Source organism: Amblyomma mixtum, chromosome 5 (genome assembly GCF_055824585.1).
Source record: "Amblyomma mixtum isolate Tamu chromosome 5, ASM5582458v1, whole genome shotgun sequence".
In the NCBI taxonomy this organism is placed as follows: Eukaryota; Metazoa; Arthropoda; class Arachnida; order Ixodida; family Ixodidae; genus Amblyomma; species Amblyomma mixtum.
This window is the reverse complement of record NC_143016.1, coordinates 196612-217640: the sequence shown is the minus strand read 5'-3', so window position 1 is coordinate 217640 and position 21029 is coordinate 196612. Positions and strand designations below refer to the sequence as shown.

The following is a 21029-nucleotide window of genomic DNA, read 5'->3' as shown; positions in this document are numbered from 1 at the left end:
AAGCTGGCTTAAATACTTTCGTTGCAATGATGAGTCATGGAATAGCGATCATTTATGCGTTTTACCTAAGTGTAGTAAATATCATTTCATGGTCCCTTAGTGGTAATAAAGTAGATGATTTATTTTAAGGAACATGGAAATGGGATCCCTAGGCAGCATAGTGCAGCATTATATAAGTCTGCTGTGTAACAGCATTATGCACTTTCTTCAGTGTAAAGAAACTGAACCTCGGCATATATGATTCAATGCTCTGGGGCCACAATTCAACAAAAAAGACCCTGTCGTGTAATGTCCATTGAAGTTTGATATAGCTGCTGATATCGGCCGCTGTACCTTCCCAGGCACGTGGCGCTACTATTCACACTGTGCCTTGACACTATCCACCTCGTTAGAGTCTGATCTGAAACATCGATCTTCAGTTGAATGTCGTAATAAGCTGTGCACCTGGCAATTTCCAACAGGAACCAAAAGCAAATTTGATCGCCATCATGATGACCTAACTAAAGAAATCCCCTGGTGTAGTCTGTGGACATGCTTCCTCCTCACGGAAATGTTCCTTTCAAAAACCACACACTAGCAACATGTTAACATCAGACGGCACACAGTGCTTGGCTACAGTCATGCCAAGTATAAATGAGCCAGAGCACGCTATGCTACCAACTGTATGGTTATACCCATCTTTCAAGTTGCTGGCAATGCAGCTTCAACTTCACGCTTGAAGAAGTGTACTGGATGCTAAGACAAACTGGCTAGACCAACAAATCATTTATAGTCCACAACTTTGTTGGCCATAACACAAACCTCACTGTTGCAAAATATTAATATGAGCCAAATGGCTCACCTCGCCTTGTTTTTGATGATCAACACTGCAAGGAGAGGCAGCACAGAACTTATAAGGGTTTCATCAACTGACTACCGTGCAGACTGACCTTTGGGGACAGCACTGGCTCAATGCCACACACCGTCCAGAACAGCTTTAGTTTTTTACTTTGACAAGCGCAACTGATGAAGGTATGCGTCACATTTCAAATGACATCTGCCTTGAGCAGTAATGCACAGATGGCATACAACTCTGATTCATGAACTTATGACTGTCAGCTGATTGCACATTGAGCGGTCACATTTCATGCTACAGCCGAAACTTGTGCATAGTCTTTCTAACTTTATTCAAAATCACCATCTTTGGACCTCTTCCTCATATATATTACACCACACTGGCATTGCACGGCAATGCTACACTACACTGCAGATGCACGTGAAGTCTCGCAATGCTAGTTTCGGTGGCAAGAGTGGACCGTGCAAAAATGGCGCCTGTTTACACCTGGACTGCTGCTGTGCCGTGCCTTTTGCTCTTGGGAGCACACAGTGAAGAGCTTGGAGAGGTGTGTGCTTGTCATGCCACACACACTGGAGGTTTCTCACAGCAGGCCCTCTGTGAAGCACAATTCCAGTTCCGCTGCGAGTGCTTTTGGAAAACTGAAGGTTCTGTCTATATATTACAGCCTGTGCCAGTTGTCTTGGTTGCGCCGCAATCAGCGGTGTGTACTGCTCTTTCTCATGACCTGACCTGCAAAGGAGAAGTGTTTAGGCTTAGTTCAGTGGAAGCATATAACGTGCTAACTTTCTTTACTTGCAGGATTTATTAACACCGTAATTCTTTGCCATTCAAAAGGGGGGGGGGGGGGGACAAATGACCAACCACACCACACTTTTTCCAATACTGGTCTAGTGTCTTGATTCTTTCTGCAGTAAAAATTGGACAGGCTTTTTTTTTTTTTTTAGTAAGTAAGAGAACACTGCCAGTGGGCAAAAAAAGTTCTTAATATATTTATTCTGACAAAAGGCAGCAGCTTACCGTTTCTAGTGCTATATGCAAATGCTTATGAGAAAACATTTGAAATAGAAAGAAAGGCTCGTTATGTTATGATTGATCCTGCTAACTGGACTATAGGCTGGTCTAATGATTAAAAAAAATTGCATTCAGATGCAAGTCATTTCATTCAAAAGTTTATCTGTTGTATTTTTTTTTTTGCATGATTAACAAAACAAGTAAAAAGTGCAGCCTGGAATAAGATTTTTCGCTGTACAGCAGTTGCCAAATGAAGGACATTATGGGGTATAATTCACAGCATTAGCTGTTGGCATGATACAAATCACTACGTAGATCAGGAAAATAACAGCATGCCAGCTGGCAGTTCACTGCTAGTTAGTATATTGGTATGCTATGCATTACATCCGCATGGACAGACTTCCAAAGTGGGCAAAGGTACCATGGTAGTCGTCACTTGTTGCCGATTTTGCATATGCCCTTACCATTATGTCAGTGGAAGCCAATGCCATGAAGTTATGATGAGTGTTCTGCCTGTAAATATACATGTTCTGGTAACTAGTGAGGAAAACTTATTTTCTAATGTATGCAGATAAGTGACTGCCTCTATATTTACGGTTTCGCAGTATAGTACCATTGATGTAATGAGTACTGGACCATACGATTCTGCACATTGCGGTAGTGGTTCAAAGCGTCTGGCTAAAAAGTCTATCCGAGCCTCAGCTTTCATCATCATCATCAGCCTGACTACACCCTCAGCAGGACAAAGGCCTCTCCCATATCTCTCCTATTAACCCTGTCCTATGCCAGCCGTGGCCGCCTTATCCCTGCAAACTTCTTAACCTCTACCCAACTTTTTGCTGCCCCCTGCTACACTTATCGGCAAGCCGTGGCTAACTTTGGCGCCAGAATGGAGGGAGAACACAGTGCTGAACCTAAACAAACTTTGGCGACACTTTCAGTTTGCCCCCTGGTGCCTAGCGCTACTCAACGACTGGAGCAACACATGCGTCAACAACAGCGTCTTCTTAGTCCCATGGTGGGCAAAGTCTGCATGCAGCATGGAGCCTCTGTCCTCCAGCCCATCGGAACACGTGCAGTTTTCATGATGTGTGAGAAAAGTGAGAGCGCCACACGTATTGCGTAATCTGTGGGCCTGCTGGCAAGTGGTCTCGTGCAGACAGAGCCATGGCACCATCCTTCGGTGAGGTGTGGAACCCATTGCAAACAGAGAGGGCGGCAGAAGGTAGTGGTGCTGGACGTTGCACTCTGCCGCCCAAACGACGCTGCGTTAGATGGTTGTGTTTGGCCGAGACGAGAGCTTGCTAGGCTCAGTCTCTAGAATGTGCTGCACTGGTACAGCAAAGCATTTCATGCTTACGTCTACTCTCGACCATGAGAGAGATTACATTTATTTTCTACAGTACTGACAGCTTTCTCTCTCTCGTATCCAATGGGTGCCAGCAGTCCACACAAAACCAAATACGCAGCTTCTGCTTTTACGGAGCCTGCATTTAACCATAGCAGAACAATGGTTTCGTCGGTCATAAACACAGGTGTTGCAATTTATCGCTGCAAGTTGCTTGAGGAGCAATTCATACATGGGTTTTCTCATGCATTTCTTATAAAGTTTGTGAGGAACGACTTAGAGTTCTCTAAAACAAAAAGTGCACCTTGAATTACTATTATTACTTTTACTACCCCACAGCTAAAGCACAAAAGGAAAACACATGGCTCACTCCAAAACCTCAAAGAAAAAGATATCTACTGAACGTTCGTGCCAGGTAATGCCATTTTCACTAGCATTTCAATCTGAATTTTTTTTTTACTTTTTCGTAAATAGCATAAATCAGATTAGAAATTTCAAATTGATTTCAGGCGTGTTGGTCTATTCTGATCGGAGAACTACAAAGGTGCAAAAGATGACAAGTAAAGGACACATAAGAGCACAGCACTTAACTTTCTTGCTTGTGTGCTTTACTAGCCTTCATCTATTCTTTACTTTTTTTTTTTATTTGCATGCAGCAGTGCTTTGCAGAGCATAAAAATCAAGTTTCTGCTAATCCATTGCATACCATAGAAATGTGCCCTCACCTGTGGCTGTCTGGCCTCTTCTCTCTGCAATATTTGGTTCTTTTGCTCGTCGCTAAACTTGAGCACAGCCGCAATGACTTTGGACAGTGTCTGCAAGACACAAATACCACACACAGGCAAGACGTTAAGAAATGCACAAGCGTGTACGTTTGTGTAAGGCTGGGATAACTTTTGCTTAGCAAGGACAAAAAAAATAAAATAAAATCTACCCTTCCATGCAGTGAGAACTGTCCTGCAAACAGGAAATTCTAGCTGCGCAGTACTGGCAATGTGACAAGCAGAGGAGTGTAAACCGCAGACTCACCACTGTCTCTTTCCCCATCATGTACTCAAAGAGGATATTCCGCAAGTACTGAAAGGCAAAATGTTCCAGTCAAGTGAAGCCTTCCTCCCCTAAGGCCTGCCGTTGGTCGTCGATGCTGGGACATACCTCGTACTCTGTGGGCTCTGGGAGCTGCACAGGGTTCTTGCCAGTATGGTTGGCGGCATTGTTGTTTTGCTGGGCACGCAAGATGCTGCGGAGGTCGTTGATTTCGTCCCTGCACACAAAGTTCCACACAATGGTGCGATTTAAGTACTGCACTCTTTCTTTTTTTTTTTTTTCTTGCTTCCTCTGACCACCGCTGTATGTCCCCTAGAAATGTACACTGTACTCCTGCAGGTGTGCAGAGTAATCCTGAATGTACTCATTTCCTGGAATGGTCTTCCAGACAACATTGTTTTCATATTTGACCCCATTATCTTCAAAGAAAAAATCTGCAGCATTTTGTTCTGAAGTGTTTTCTCTTTGCTCCATCTTCCAATTTGCTTCTTTTGTAACCTCAGTTTTTAACGTAGACCCCCTTCAGATAATACCTGTGAGGTATTTGAACAAATGAATGAAAATGTACAATAATGGAAAAGATAATTTCCTTACCAGGCTTCTTAGCCTCAAAGTTACTAACAGTTTCTTTACTAATGGTGCAATCTGATAATGTAAAAGAGGAGTTGCACCAAATTTTTTATATGTATGGTACAGAACTTAATCTAGCAAGACCACACTTGCTGCATACACCAAACTATGTACATTAGGGGAGAATACCAGTAGCAGTGGCCTAGAGAAAAACGAACTAGTCATCCGCGCTAGCAATGTATGTGAATATGCGAGCCAGTTGGCTCATTTTGCAGCATAATGCAATGCAATCAGCAAGAAAAACATCCAGAAAGCACATTTTATGTTCTCAGTGTGTGTGTCCTACAAAGAGCACATTGCTTACCTGTACCGGCCAAGGGTCAGCTGGAGGGCCTCTATTCGCTCGTCAGCCGGGCACTCACGAGGACCCCACTCTTCCTGCCGCCACAGAGAAGAAAACTGAGTCCAGAGACAGTTCCCCACACTAACCCTAGTCCTCTGGCATCCCCTGATGTCATTATAGTTTGTGGAATGTGAGAAGTTCCAGACTAGAAAAAAATGAGCTTCACCATGCCCAGTACAACACGCAGCAAGCAAGTTGATGCTGGTAAGCACAGTGAATAAGTAAAGGGTTCCAGTAAGTGACCAGTCCTGCCTAAGGCCTACTGAGGTCCTCCAGCTTTTATACAAATTTGTGACCTCGCAGTACACTGCGTGAAGAACTGTACACTGCACAACTCTGACACTTCCTTATCCACCCCCACATCCCTGGAACAAGGGGCTTGTCCAGCAGGGCTACTAGACCAGTGCGAGTGTGCAATGACTGTGCATTTAGGAGCATGCCGGAGGTAGGCCTCCAGGGCCACATGTAGTGCCACTAATACACTTCCTTCCTCAAGCCCAACGGCATTTTAAGTCTTGTATGAGGTAAACGGCCGTGAAGCAAGATCGCTGGGGCAACTCCTGTCATTGCGTATGGTGTGCCGCAGCAGACTCCCAGGTCCACAATAGCAATCCGCAGGTCACGCCTCACGAAAAACCAGCTCAAGGAGGAATTCCTTGACAGCTGCAGTTGTAATGCTGCTCGCGAAGGACACCTCTGGCCACTTGCTGTGTAGTCCACAAATATGATTGCGAAGCGGCAGTAAATAGGGGCTCGGTCTTGCTATAATAAAAAACCACAAGTAAAAAAGAATAGAAACATTCCCCTATCTCCTTGGTTTTGGTGACTACTGGCTTCCTTCATATCAATAGTAATATAGTCGTAACACGACAGACAGGTTTAGCCCGCAAGGGTTTGAGTCCCACACCCATAGGCAAAATATGTTGTATTGTCCTAAGAACGCAGAACACATAGCGTCCATCAAACAAGGTGTTCCACATTTCTTCCTCTCTTCGCGTGTGTGCATGTGCGTTCATAACGCTACCTACTTCTGTTTCTTCTTAACACAAGTGGAACCCTGCACCCCACCATTTTCACTCCATTAAACCTTACAGTCAAAGATCTTTTTCCGCATTTGTTCTTTTCCCTCCAGCAGTGTAACAGTATGCAGTTACTATAAAACACAACGCTAGACACACTAAAAGCAGAGTCCTTCAATGCTTCTTTGCTGAAAGCATCTCTGTGTGATGCAAATCAGGGTTGTTGTGATTGAGAAGTGGCTATCTGAGCCTGCACATACCGTGACATGGCTCTAGAGGCCCTTAATTTGCAGTTGACATTTGCAGTTGACATTACCGAACAAGCACCTTTGTAGCGACATTACGGTATTACTACATAGATGGGCTGAATGATGGCTCTGAGTGTACCAGTTTGTACAGCACAGAGTCAGTGCCACATCTGTTCCTATACAACATACTGCTACCTTTTGCACCCATGATTCAAAGATTATTATCCTTCACACCATGATGCCCATATACATCCTCAGCCAGCTGTCTTAAACTGAACTCAACTTTTGCCTCCACTTAAGAGAAGAAAACGGGCAGTGCATATTGGGTCCACTACAAGTGTGCTGTCCACTCACCTCATCTGGCCATGCATCGTCCCACCCACTGTTCTGCGCACCTGCAGGTGGTCCTGCCTCCTCATCACTCCTGTCCACCTGACCTGCTTAGAAAATACAGGCATGGTCAGTTCGCTTTTAAATGTTGTGCGCATACTACAAGTCGAGTGTTTCTCTGAATAGCCATCATGCATGCAAGGACTAAACGGCAAGAAGCTAACTCTATGTGCAGCAGAAAAATTTTTTCCTTCATGACTGCTAACTCTATGGGCAGCAGTAAGAAATGCTTTCCTTCATGACTGACGGGGGAACTGGGCTCAACAGTATGCAAAGTAATGACTTCATTTCTTGCTGTAAAGCTGTGGAAGGATTTAAGTGCGGCTTTTTGAGGTTACCATCAGTGCTTGCATAACTTGGAGTACTGCATTGCATCTAAGAGAGCCCAAGTATATACATATTCGACATACCTTTCACCAGGCCTGTCACTGTTTAACCGCCTCACTATCTTCAAGAGAATTGCAATGCAGACACAAACAAAAAGAGCTTGCAGAAAAAGCTTAATGCTCAAATAACAAGATTAGCTAACTGGCAAAGATATCTTTGCCAGCTAGCTTTGGTATTACCTAGCTCAGGGATCAAAACAATTCACTGCTCCCGAACATATTTATCACCAAGTAGTTCACAAATGTCTATTCTGCAACTCAACTTTCGACCAGTGTTATCACATCCATGAACATCAACCCAAATAGGAATCTGGTGCGAACTATGAAAAAGGATAAACAATGACTGCATATGTAACCTGGGACTACTTGTCATTGTAAGCAAAAAAAAAAAACAAAGCCTGAAAATGAACTGTGAAGTAAACGAGCAAAACAACAGAAAAAAGCACTTGCCAAGACATGTTCTAAGCCAGTACTAGGGAGACATTATGATGGGCTTTGCCTGTCATAAGCTGGCAGAGTGTTATCGTAGCTTGTTGTCATTCTTTAAGAACAGGGATGAGACAGTTTCATGCCCACTGGTGGCTCAGACATTGTAAACAGAGCAAGAAAAAAAATCTCGTGAAGTTTTCTTACTTTTGACGTCTTTTATGCCTTTCACACACTAGTTACAATGTCACTGCTAACGCTGTTTCTCAGCCTTTTTTTGTGATTCTCTACAAAAGCCAGGTAGTATAACTCTTATGAGCGATACTTAGAAACGTTTCAGCCTCCAGAAGCACAGCTACACTTGCAAAATTAAATAACACATATTAAGTGACAAGACCAGTAAAAGCAGTAAGACACCTTGCATTGATGTAAACCACCTGAAGTTGTCACAGACGCTGTAGTTGCGATGTGGGTCACTTTTGCTGCACAACAATGCAACTTTTCTAAATAGAAACAAAAATGGGTGGCATTTGTGCAAAGAAAGCTAACCTGATGTTTCGCAGTCAGATGCCTGGCGCTGCCGCCTGTCATTATGCGGATGAGCAGCCTCCTGTCACAAATAATAAACAGCAAAATTGTAGTGCCATGTCCAGCGTACAAAACACCAATCCTGCCAGACCAATCCTCAATCAAGCGTTCCTACAGCCCTGTACATCAGCATCAATACACGCAGCCAAAGATCACTGGTGCTGGTCCAGTGTGTTTAGGGGAAGCTTCCATAGGGGTGCATGTTTCCAGCTATTGTCATTTGCATAAAAGAGAAAGCTCTTTCTAGCTGCACTGCTACAGTGGATATCGACTGTAGTTACTATTCCTTTGTCGCTGCAGCCCCCACTTACAAAGCTCTGCGTTTTGTTACAACAACCTGTCAGCTTTATGGGCTCCCCATTTCCTCACGCCAAACAGCTGTATAAGAATTTCCAATGTCCAGTACCAGTTCAGCAGTTCGCTGACAAAATGCAAAGAAACTTAACTGTTTTCGTGCTGCTCGTAAGCTGCTCTTGAAGAGTCTGCAGCTGCTGTTCATAATGCTTGGCACGCGCCTCAGCTTCGGACTGAAACAAAAGGGTATGTGTCTCACTTGATTTAATGTCAGAAAGCAGCTTGCACGCTATCCAACATTACCAAGTACAGCTGCAACAGCAGTAAGCTTGCACTGCACCCACCAGCTGCTTTCGAAGGTCACTTTCGACTTGCTGGAGAGACTCTTCCAGTTCCCTGATACGACACTGTTGTCTCTGCTCAGCCCCCGATAGGAGCTGCTTCTGAAAAAACAAGTGTGAAGAAGAGGGCAATGGGTAACCACCAGGTCAGTCTGTGAGTGCCTACTTTCTGTTAAGACTGTAGGTGCCACCAATTCTGATTGGCCACTCTCCATTCTTCCCATCCTCCTTTCCACATTCCATTTTGCAGCCTCAACCTGACACTACCAACAGATTTTGCGCAGATGGCAGTAGTAATGCTAACATATTAAAAAAGAAAGAAAACAAAAAAGAGGAAGCAATATCCTAAAATACTAGCTTGTAACAAAGGTTGGCAAAAAAAAAAACATACATTAAACTGTTCTGGAAAGCTCACTGCTTGGTATAATAATGAAATAATGAAAAATAATCAAGAACATTACCTCATGCAGAAGGGCAGTGAGTTTCGCTTTTAGTTGTGCCACAACAGCTGTATGCTGCTCCTCATTGCCGGTCTTGTGGAATGTCTCTGCCTGCAACAATTCCTGTCCTGTGCAGGTAACCTCTGGCTCTACATCAGCCTGCCTGCTTTCCTGCATCTGTCTTTCTTCACAAGCAACCGGTACTCTTTTCTGGAAGCCCTCATGGTTGCCTCCTGACGTGGACACCCGAGACTGGTCTTCTTCTGACAACAGTCTCACTTCTTCAGTCCCATTTTCAAGACCCTTGAAGCAATCTAGAAGAGCAGTGCGTTCTTGTTGTATTTCAGACTTCAGCGCCTGATTCTCTTGAGTCAAAACAAGCTCTTTTTGCCTGCTTTCCTGGAGCTCCATAAATTTAGCTTGCAGTTCTTCCTCAAGGACCTGAGCCTCAAGGCGCAGCTTGCAAACTTCAGAATCCCTTTCTTCCGAGGACTGCATGTACATGTTGACCTGCTCTTTCAGGTTTTCACATTCCCGCTGAAGTGCAGTCTGGGTTTGCTCTTCTCCCTGTCTGAGCACCTTAACCTTGTCTACAAGCTGGGATTCCCTTTGTTTGGCTTTCTTGAGATCTGACAACATTGTCTGTAGTATTTTACGAAGGCCACTGGCCTCAGAAACCACAGAGCCCATCTCAGGGTTTCTCTCTTCAGAAGGCTGGCTGACTTCTGCATTCTGCTTGCTTTCCTCATCCTTGCTGCCACTGCTTGACATGTAAAGCTCAGGCTCCTCTTCTTTTAGTACCAGCCTCGCTTCCTCAGGCTCTTTTTCAAGGCCCCTGAAGTGATTCAGGAGAGCACTCTGCTCTTGTTCCATTTCAGACTTCAACCCTCGGATCTCTTGCATCAACTGAGACTCTCTCTGCCGGTTTTCCTCCAGCTGCAATAGGACGGCCTGCAGTTCGCTGCGGAGGTTCTTGCACTCTGTACTCAGCCTAGCAATCTCTGAATGCCTCTCTTCTGCCAGGATCCTGAACTCTTCGCCATTCTTCTGAAGAACACTGCACTTCTGAGAAAGAGCACTTAGCTCCTCTTGTGCATGAAGTTTCAGTGCTTGCACCTCATTTGTCAACTCTGTTTCCCTCTGCCTGCTTTGATCAATGCTAGATGAACTCTTCTCCAGTTTTCTGCGAAGCTTCTCAGCCTCAGAGGTGATTCTGGTGATCTCTGCCTCCTTCTCTTCCAAAAGAAGCCTGGTTTCTTTTACCTCCTTTTCCAAATTTTCCTGCATATTAACAAGCATGCACTGGTCTTGTTCCTTTTGCGATTTTAGGGAGTTCAGTTCCTGCATAAATTGGGATTCTCTTTGCTTGCTTTCCTCCAGCTGTGACAAGCTGTCTTGCAGCTGAGAGCGTAGGTCCCCAATTTCAGAGTTTAGTCTGGAAATTTCACAACGCCTCTCTTCTGACAGCAGCTTGGCTTCTTCAACATCATGTTCAAAAGCTTTGCACTGATCTCGAAGCATATTCTTGTCTTCTTCCATTCGTGCTTTCAAGCACTCCACCTCCTGCATCAACGCAGATTCCCTCTGCCTGCTTTCTTCAATCTTAGTTGAGTTAGTTTGTAGTTCTCTCTGAAGAACCTCAACTTCAGATTGCAGCTCCGCAACTTCAGACTGCTTCTGTACTGACAGCACCTCAACATTATCTTTAAGGGCCTTGCACTCCTCCAGAAGTGCACTTTGGGCTTGCTCTGCTTGCAACTTTAGGGAATTCATCTCTTCCATAAGCTGGGACTCCCTTTGTTTGGACTCCCTGAGCTCTGACAAGGCAGACTCCAGCTGATTATGAAGGCCGCTGGCCTCACAAGTCAGAGAGGCCACCTCAGACTTCTTCTCTTCGGAAAGCTGGCCTATTTCGTCAACCTGCCTTTCCAGGGCCTTGCAGCGTTCAAGAAGTGCGCTTTGGTCTTGTTCCTTTTGTGATTTCAACAAATTCACCTCATGCATCAACTGAGATTCTGTTTGCCTACTCTCTTCAAGCTGGAACAAGTTTGTCTGCAGTTCCTTGCGGAGGTCGCCAAGCTCACCAGTTAGTTTGGCCACCTCAGACTGCCTTTTCGCTACCAGCTGCTTGGCTTCGTTGACCTCCTTCTCTAGAGAACTGCATCGTTCAAGGAGTGTACTTTGGTCTTGTTCTGTCTGTGATTTAGACAACTGCATCTCATGCGCCAACTGCGATTCCCTTTTTCTGCTCTCTTCAAGCTCAGCTGCATTCATCAGCAATTCCTTCCGAAGGCTCTCAGCCTCGGAGGTCACTTCGGCCATTTCCAACTGCCTTTCTTCTGCCAGTCGCCTGGCCTCACCTACCTCCTCCTCTAAAGCCCTGCATCGATCCAGAAGTGCACTGCTATCTTGTGCTGTCTGGGATTTTAACAACTGCATTTCTTCTGTCAGCTGCGATTCTCTCTGTACGCTTTCTCCAAGACTGGCCAAGTTTGTCTCCATTTCCTTTTGAAGGCGCTCAACCACAGAAGCCAATCTAATTACTTCGGACTGTCTCTCTTCTGCCAACTGCTTAGCTTTGTCAGCCTCATTCTCTAGAGCTGCGCATCGCTGAAGAAGCTCATTTTCGTCTTGCGCTCTCTGGGATTTTAACAACTGCACCTCTTGCAGCAGCTGCGATTCTCTCTGTCTGCTTTCTTCTAACTGGGCCAGGTTTGTTTGCAATTCCTTCTGGATGTTCTCAGCTTCGGAAGTCAGTCTGACCACCTCGGATAGCCTTTCCTCCGCCAGCTTCTTGATATCTTCAGTGCTTTTTTCAAGGCGGTCGCACTGCTGTTGATGTGTGCTCTGCTCTTGTTCCAACTGTGATTTCAAGTGTTCCACATCTTGAATCAGGTGGGATTCCCTTTGCTTAGACTCTCTCAGCTCTGATATGTTTGTCTCCAGGTCCTTCCGGAGGTCCTCAACTTCGGAAGTTAGCCTCAGCACTTCAGTTTGTCGTTCCTCCGCAACCACCCTCTGATCCTCAATGCTTCTCTCCAAGCACTCGCACCGCTCCAGAAGTGCACTTTGGTCTCCTAATTGCGACTTCAAGAGCTGCACCTCTTGTGTCAGCTGGAGTTCATTTTGTCTGCTTTCCTCAAGTTGAGATGATTTCACTTGAAGCTCTCTGCGGAGGTCTTCTGCTTCTGAGGTTAGCTTAGCAACCACAGACTGCCTCTCTTGATCTGATCTCTTGAATTCCTGAAGGCTGCTCTCCAGGGCCCTGCATTTTTCAAGAAGTTGAACCTGGCCTTGCTCTGTTTGCGATTTCAACAATGTTAGGTCCTGCTCCAGCTGCGATTCTCTTTGTCTGCTTTCTTCCAGATATGATTTACTTATCTGCAGCTCCTTTCGAAGTTCTTCAACCTCGCAGTTCAACCTGGAAACTTCTGCCTGTTTCTCTTCTGCAAGCAATCTGCTTTCGCCAGCGTTTTTCTCCAGAATTGTATATTTTTCCAGTTGTGCACTCAATTCTTGTTCTGTCTGTGACTTGAGCAAGTCAAGTTGTTTCATCAGCTCTGTTTCCCTTTGTCTGCTCTCCTCCAGCTGCGATAAACTCAACTGCTGTTCTCGGCGAACGGCTTCAGCCTCGGAGGTCAGTCTGATTACCTCAGCCTGTTTTTCTTCTGCTAACCGCCTGATTTCTTCAATGTCTCTTTCGAGAGCCTCACATCGCTTTTGCAGTGCACTTTGGTCCTGCTCCGCTTGCGATTTCAACAACTGCATTTCCTGCACCAGCTGACTTTCTCTTTGTCGACTTTCTTCAAGAATGGCTACATGACTCCTCTCATACTCAGCATGCCTGTCTTCGACTCCCTTCAGTTCTTCACTGAAAGCCATTTTTTCCTGAAACGAAAGAAGCACGATTTGCCTGGAAGCTTCTTTTTTCATCACCTTTCGCGCAAAAGCCTACGACAAATAGACTGAATCATAATACACAACTTTCCCTACTGAATACATGCAAGCTTAATGGGGAGGTGGTGTAACAAAGTTCAACTTTAAAAAGCACGAAGTTATGATAGGTGCAATGCAATGGGAAAGGTCTAAACATCTGACATGCGGCAAAGATACTTCTAATGGCAACGCTGGATGTGACAATGTCCTAGCCAAAGGAACTTGCATAATAACAGATGGCTGGCAGTCTTGATGCCATAGGGAGCATAAGAGGATTCTTGCAGAGCTCCTGCCCTCACCGTTCCATCACATTCCATGTGACACTGATGGTATTGCAAGATGTACCATGACCGCCACTGTGGACGATGGTGGCGCTCATGAACATTGTAAGGTTAGGTTACATGCAACATAAATACCCACGAAAGTATAAGATTGCAAAGTTGCCACCGTAGCTCAGTTGCAAGAGCACCAAATGAAAAATTCGTAGGTTATGGGTTCGGATCCCACCTGCGGTGTGCGATAGTTTTTTCTTCTGCTTTCTAAGCAAATATCTTTCAGTGATAAAATAATTAAACCATTAATTTCCCACTGATCAACACCACAAACTTTTTAAAAAAGATTGCAACATTCTCCCATGCTTCTTGGTTTCGGTCACTGTTAGCTTCCTTCATAAAACAACATGGATGAGACGTCATTATGCCTACAGAATGTGAAATATGAAAGACATAAGCACAAGTTGACTATGAGTGCCATGGTGTCAGTTTGTCCCCAGAGCTCCTATTCACTGTAAGCCTTTTTTTTTTACATAAAATTTAGCAGTGCAAGCAGCAGCTGGTAACAAAACTCCATTCCGCTTTGACGGCTTCTCATGGTAACTTAGCCCATGCTGTCCAGAACTTCATGCACAATAGGTTGCCTTCCTGAAAGCTCGAGCCAAGGGTGGTTTCAATACAATCCATTTACAGAGCCGTAGGCACCAAGTTTAGGCTCCCAAGAAAATTGTGGTGCCAGTATTGAAACACAATGAGAGCACTTTGCAACTCTGGCTTCTTCAATTTGATATCATTACTGCCAATATTTCTACACCTGTAAACACAAATGTCATCTTTTAACTTCATTAGTGTGCTAATCGTGGGAACGAACATTACTGGACACAAAAATCACACACACAGACAGGGTATCCTGTGTGTGTGTGTGTGTGTGTGTGTGTGTGTGTGTGTGTGTGTGTGTGTGTGTGTGTGTGTGTGTGTGTGTGTGTGTGTGTGTGTGTGTGTGTGTGTGTGTGTGTGTGTGTGTGTGTGTGTGTGTGTGTGTGTGTGTGTGTGTGTGTGTGTGTGTGTGTGTGTGTGTGTGTGTGTGTGTGTGTGTGTGTGTGTGTGTGTGTGTGTGTGTGTGTGTGTGTGTGTGTGTGTGTGTGTGTGTGTGTGTGTGTGTGTGTGTGTGTGTGTGTGTGTGTGTGTGTGTGTGTGTGTGTGTGTGTGTGTGTGTGTGTGTGTGTGTGTGTGTGTGTGTGTGTGTGTGTGTGTGTGTGTGTGTGTGTGTGTGTGTGTGTGTGTGTGTGTGTGTGTGTGTGTGTGTGTGTGTGTGTGTGTGTGTGTGTGTGTGTGTGTGTGTGTGTGTGTGTGTGTGTGTGTGTGTGTGTGTGTGTGTGTGTGTGTGTGTGTGGTTTTTGCACCCTAGTTATGTTTGTTCCCATGAGTAGCGGACTAATGAAGTTAAATATGAACCAACTAGGCCCATTTGCAGCCTTGCTTACAAATGTCATCATACAAAAGCCATCCCAGGAATATAAATTGGTTATACAGCGCCGCGGGACGTAAACACATCCTCAGGCTAATACACTTGGTACACTAACACTCTTCCTATGTGTAACTACCCATACCCTTACCTGCAGTGCCTGGTCGAGCTGTGCCTGCAGGTCACAGAATGTATTCGTGTGCTGCTGCAGTTCTGCTCGCAGCCGGTCTGCCTCCTCGGTCAGCTTCAACTGGACCTGCAGTCATCAAAACCAGTTCCTTCATAACACCATACATGATGTCTGCATTCCACCACCATATCTGTAGATAACCGTGGGGCACAGGATGTCCTGTCAAAGCAGCTTATGTTGCACATTCAATAGGAACACAGAAGTTCAACAAAGAGCAGACATTATGCACATCCTGTGACCAACTTTCAAATGATTGCTAACTTCTCAAAATTAATATCTCCGTGGACTGAGCAGCAAGCACTCCGTGGAATCAACAGCAAATGTTGTCTCCAGCAGCTGAACAACGTGCAGTTTACAGCACTGTTCTAGACATGCATGTATATGAAAAAGACAAAGTCAACCGTTGAGCACAGAGTGCTTCTCACCTGCGCTGCCCGTCCTTGCTCTGCGGCAAGCTCAGCCTTCAGCTGCTGTACACTCTGCTCCAGGTTGTTTTTGACCTAAGGAGGAATGCATGAGAGATGCACAGTTATAGCACAGCATAATGAGCTAAATGAGGGGTACAGAAGCGAGGGGAAGTGCACACTGAGGCCCCATCTCACCAATGCTATAGGATGAGGTGATGCAGCCACTGTTGCCCAGCTCAATGGTTGATGCTGACCGGACAAGTTTACTTTCTAAATTACATCCAGGCAACAAGGAGGGTAAACAGGTACTGCACTCTCAAAGAACTCCTAACAACGGAATCTTTGCCCTACACGTGAGCAGGACTAGCAGGTGTTAAGAAAGTGTAAAATTAGTTGAGCTAGCTGGTTCCGAATGGTCCATATTTCGGCATGTTCAACTAGGAAAGCATTCAGCTTGGCCTCTGCTTACCAGCTGATAGGATTCAATATCCCTCAGGAGACCATCACCCTGGCTCATGGCAGTGTCCTCTGTGTCCTCCTGTTCTTCCGATTCCTCTGTAATGGACTTCAGCTCCGATAGCTTCTTGGCCACACGACGCAGCTCATTTTCCTGCATGTGCATATCCACAATGCATGAACAAACCAAAGCCGCAGAAAACACCTATGAGTTTTGCAACAGACAAGTGGCTTATGTTTGCAGACAAATGAGGAGTTTTCATTTTGTAGTTGTCCAATGCTTCTATTTATTAGTCCTTCATATATAATGAAGAAATACAGTAAAACCTCGTTAGTTCAAAGTAACAAGGACCATGAGAAAAAAAAATGGGAGGGGCCACTTATACTCCACCTTAAGGGTAAGGATTTGATGCGAAAGCGTTAATGGGTTAATGCCCGTATATGCCCATGTAATGTCCACCACTCCTGGCGCAGAGGTGGAGCGGTTAAGCGATGCACCACTGCCCTGCGATGGAAGGTGCTGCCACAGGTGAGGCTTGTGCAACCCAGACTGCTTTTCCTGAGAAACCTCTCGTGACCAATCATTAATTTAATTGTCACCTGCCATGGTGGGCAGTTTGCTCACCAATCCAGAAGGCAGTATGTGGTGACGCCACAAGGCCGGTCACGTGACCTAGGTGGTACCACCTAGGTTGCTTCTATGGAGATTTTTCGTAGATTTTTCACTCACGGTCAATGACACTGGCTTTCCTGCGACAAAGACTCCTTAACGCTACCACGTTACTATTCGAGTTAACCGGGTTTTCGAAGATGGGACCAATCAGCGCATGCACACTGGCAGCGCGCAGAAGCGGATCACACTATGCTAAATCTCTCTATTGATGCACGCCGTCGTGCGGGTTATGGCGTGCGCACACTGCGAGTAGTGCAGCCATAGATATCTGGCAGGTACAAATCTGGGCGCTGCACTTCCGCCTGCTTGCATCTGCTGCTGCTCCAGCATACACGTGGGAGCACAGGCAAGTGGTGCAGAGTCAGGGCTTTGGCTGCACGTGTGCCGCTATGCCATCCCGGAGGAGATATGCTGAACCAAAACCACACACAGCAACAGTTCCGAAAAGTTATTAGCTCGAAAAGAGTACCTCGTGATTTCGAATACCAAACATATGGATCAAATCGAATATCGAACACTTTACTATTCAACCAAATATTCAAAATTGTCCACAAATAGCACGTGCCTAGTGATGAGGGGTTAGACATTTTCGCTCCCAATCTCAAGCTCACCAAATCGCTGCGGGTCTGAAGGTCGTGCTTCCTTCACAGCGTATCGGTGTAGAGGATGATGTTTTATAGCGTCCTGGTTTAAACTGCAAAGCTGCTTTCCGATGCTCAAGCACTTGCCGACTTTCTAAGCATACAGTGGCACAGCTGGGCGCGCAGGAGCGTGCTGAGCAAGCTACTGGCGTTTCTGTCAAGGGCACACATGATGTCGCTCTGCTATCGAAATTCAACCACAGCAGCTGGGATTGAACCCGCGTCTTTCGGGTCAGCAGCCGAGTGTCATAACCATTGAGCCATCGCGGCAGCGCTCGAAATTTCAAGGTTTCACTGTGTTGTATAAACACAAGAAATCCACTAAAGAATAGAAGTTTCCATTCAATGGTATCCTAGAATTTAACCAGGTTTCTCTATTAAAGGTGCACTGAAGAGGAATCTGAACTTGTCTTTTTGCCACGGGAACTCAATCTGCACGTTCCGAGCATTCTTAGAAACTTCGATTTATTGCCCTGTGTGGCTGATTTTCCTAATTAAATCGAATTAACGTCCAGCTCCCGCCTTTTTGTTTTAATTCTCCCTCGTACGGTGGACGGAGTCGACCAACGCGTGGAGTGCCTTTCAGCCAGTCCCGCGGCGGCTTGCCGCTCTGCCACCGGCGGAGTAATATGAAGTAGTCCGTAGAAGCAAATAGTCCGCGCGTATTTTTATTTCTGCGGACTTATTTTGCGGCTATATTATCTGCGAATGAAACTATTTATTCACGGAAACCTAAAAAACAAAACAAAGCGAAACCTCCACGGAGCTGGCTGCAAGGCACTCCACGCGTTGGTAGACTCCGCCCACCGTACGAGGGAGAATAAAAAAAAAAAGGCGGGAGCCAGACGTTAATTCGATTTAATTAGGAAAATCAGCCACACAGGGCAATAAATCGAAGTTTCTAAGAATGTTCAGAACGTGTAGATCGAGTTCCCGCGGCAAAAAGACGAGTTCAGATTCCTGACCCAGTAATAAATAGTACACTTCATTTTTGCAAAAACCAAAGAATATAATGCTGAATGAAAAAGAAGAGGTGCTATGCTAATCATGATATGCTATCAATTAGATAAGTATTCAGGCCTTTCATTTTTGAATACAACTGCACATTGTCATAAAAACAGCTGTTTGCCTGAGTGTGCAATGCATTTACACAGTGCAGCTCAACTGTGACAGCTAATCATGAGGCAGAATAGTCTTGAGCTTGCAAAATGGGTAAATTATCTTGACAGGGCTGCATATGGTCATGCACAAAAAGAAAAAAATGTCATATTCTCCAAAGTATGCAGTGATCAGGGTAGCAAGCACCTTCTCCGAAATCCGCCTGTGGTACTCCTTCTCAGATGCCTCCAGCTTTTGAACCCAGTTGTGCTCTGCAGCTTCGATCTTCTTGTCACACTCTTGCTGCAGGAAAGACAAGATAAATACCCATTTTGAGTGCAACGTCCGCACCTATTGTTTCTATGTAGTAAGAGAAAAGTATTGCATATAGCATTCTTGTAACAACGCTGCAATCGTTGAAGATATCATAGAGGATGCTCTGACTCAGAGGAACACAGTGCACAGATGGGATAAGCACAATCATCTGACCTTCTTTCACAGATGCCCTCGACTCTTGACACCATGACTGGGAAGTCAAGGTGTTTACAAAAACCAGAAAACAGTTGGCTTCCCTACCTGAATCATTCTGCGCTCGAGAAAGCAAGATCATGGCTCTTACACTGCTTAATTTAAGCTTCTTTCAGCATACAATCTCATCTTGTATAACAACTCTAGTGATGTCGCACAAGTGCCAAAGACATCCATTTCACGTGCAAATCCATCTCATGCTTTTCAGTGTCTGGTGACAAGTTCGGATTACCAAGGAAAAAAAAAAAGTAAAAATGTAGCAGCACTGCCTACTTTGAGAAGCCGGAGATCAGCTGCCTTGGTGCGGGAGCGTTCTTCTTCCAATGCTTTCTCCATGGCTACCAGCTGCTGCTGGTGCTGACCTTGGATCTCTGACACTGCATGGCACCCACCCAGAACACTGCTGAGTGAGATGCACTTGAGAAAGGGCACCACACAGCGAACACAAGCTAGAACCAGATCTCATGCAGACCAGCACAAGCTGAAGGAGGAGAGAACAGTCAAGCTCCTTCAAACTGCAGATAAGAAAATGAACTACGTATAGGTATGTACCTCAAGAAACTGCCACAAAAATAAGCCTTAAAAATATAATGAAAACGTCAACAATGGTCAGTTAATGATGCACAAAAGCACAAAAAAAACAAATCAAGATCAGCTACAACACCTGTGCTGCCCCCAGCGCCCATGTGCGACTTTAAATAACCTAGTACAACTGTACACCTTGCTTGACTAACATTATTTTTAGATCCCCAGATGTGGTCATCTCTAAATCCAAATTCACAAAACTAGAGTCAGTAAAGAAACAACGCTTACACATTACTATGGACTTTGAGGCACGTTGTAGCAGAGAGCACTGGATTATTTTAGACCATTCATTACACACACCAAAAATTCAGTACATGTGCGTCTCTGCATTTTTACTGTATTGAAATGCACCCAAAAGTGGCTGGGATCGAACCCACAAACTCATGCTCAGCAGCTGAATGCCACAGTTGCTCAGTCACTACTAGATGTACACAAATAAATCAGGGCAAAATCAGGGCAAGACTAGCATGCTTTAGTACCGATACCCTTCTGAAACACTGGGCAAACCTTATAATAAGCTCTGACACATAAACCTGCGGCAGAAATACAGGAACGTGTTTCCACTGATTGCACCTAAAGTTGGTAATGGATTACCATGTCTCCCCTCTGCTCTTGTTCATTTTCCAACTAAACCTCCCATAGCAGCGCATGTATTTTGTTGATGCTATTTTCTTCTTTATCTACTACATTTACAGCACAGCTCTTATGCGCCCGTTCGTGCGTTCCACGCTGTTGCTGGTGTTGTAGGCATAACCGGTTGTCTAAGTAGCAGAGCGAAATGCCACAGAAAGTTCTTGGAGGGCGGCTAAATAACACGCCACCACAGGTGGCATGTGAAGAGCTGTGCTCAAACTTCATATTACCAACTATCGTAATCGTCTGTCAATTTTTTCCTCTCTTTTACAGTCTTCTTCAAGCCCATATAGATAACATGGGAAACTCATCCCACTTACCTACTTTAAAACCCTTTTAAAACGGAGCCTGAACTAATGGCTACAAAAAGTCATACCATGAGTACTGCTTGCTGCTTAGCACTGCATCCAGCATCAGTAGTATCAAAACATGCGACCGTGCAGACAGCAACAACACTGAGGCTGGCACTCCAAATCCAGCGGCAAGGTGACTAAGGACTCACGCTGGGCCTGCAACCGATCTCTGTCAGCTGTGGCAGCAGTGAGGGACTCAGTGAGCTGGCGAGCCTGCTGCTCCAGCTCCTGGTGCTCCAGACGCCACTTGGCCTGCGCCTCTGCTTCACTCTCCTGCAAAGCACACGACACTGTTGGCACATCATGTGGGTCGGTAAAGTGGGAAATGCAAAACTCCTGAGAGCTTGCAAAGGAATTTATGCAAAGGCTCGCATACAGGCAAAGCAGCGTTATTAGTACTATAGTAACTGGAGGTTGAAGGCGCAGTGGCAACTTGAGCCACT

The 21029-nt window shown here is 45.2% G+C and overlaps 1 protein-coding gene across 3 annotated transcripts in view; it reads right to left on the bottom strand.

Annotated features, from left to right (window-relative positions):
* Positions 1–1142: 1142 nt before the first annotated feature.
* LOC149341054 (uncharacterized) overlaps positions 1143–21029 on the bottom strand; it is a 28008-nt gene continuing 8121 nt past the window's right edge. The window contains exons 7-23 of one of the 3 annotated variants that reach the window (XM_089542879.1): positions 20736–20859; positions 19289–19392; positions 18695–18790; positions 16089–16229; positions 15638–15712; positions 15174–15278; positions 9371–13237; positions 8913–9011; positions 8721–8801; positions 8236–8296; positions 6839–6924; positions 5179–5252; positions 4353–4461; positions 4227–4274; positions 3923–4012; positions 2314–2362; positions 1143–1567 (exon numbers count right to left, since the gene is read on the bottom strand). In XM_089542879.1, coding sequence (XP_089399005.1) covers positions 2345–2362; positions 3923–4012; positions 4227–4274; positions 4353–4461; positions 5179–5252; positions 6839–6924; positions 8236–8296; positions 8721–8801; positions 8913–9011; positions 9371–13237; positions 15174–15278; positions 15638–15712; positions 16089–16229; positions 18695–18790; positions 19289–19392; positions 20736–20859 — 5178 coding nt within the window. In that variant the 3' untranslated portion in view covers positions 1143–1567; positions 2314–2344. The remainder of the gene's footprint in view (positions 1568–2313; positions 2363–3922; positions 4013–4226; positions 4275–4352; positions 4462–5178; positions 5253–6838; positions 6925–8235; positions 8297–8720; positions 8802–8912; positions 9012–9370; positions 13238–15173; positions 15279–15637; positions 15713–16088; positions 16230–18694; positions 18791–19288; positions 19393–20735; positions 20860–21029) is intronic. The other 2 variants (XM_089542880.1, XM_089542881.1) reach the window with 2 other exon arrangements.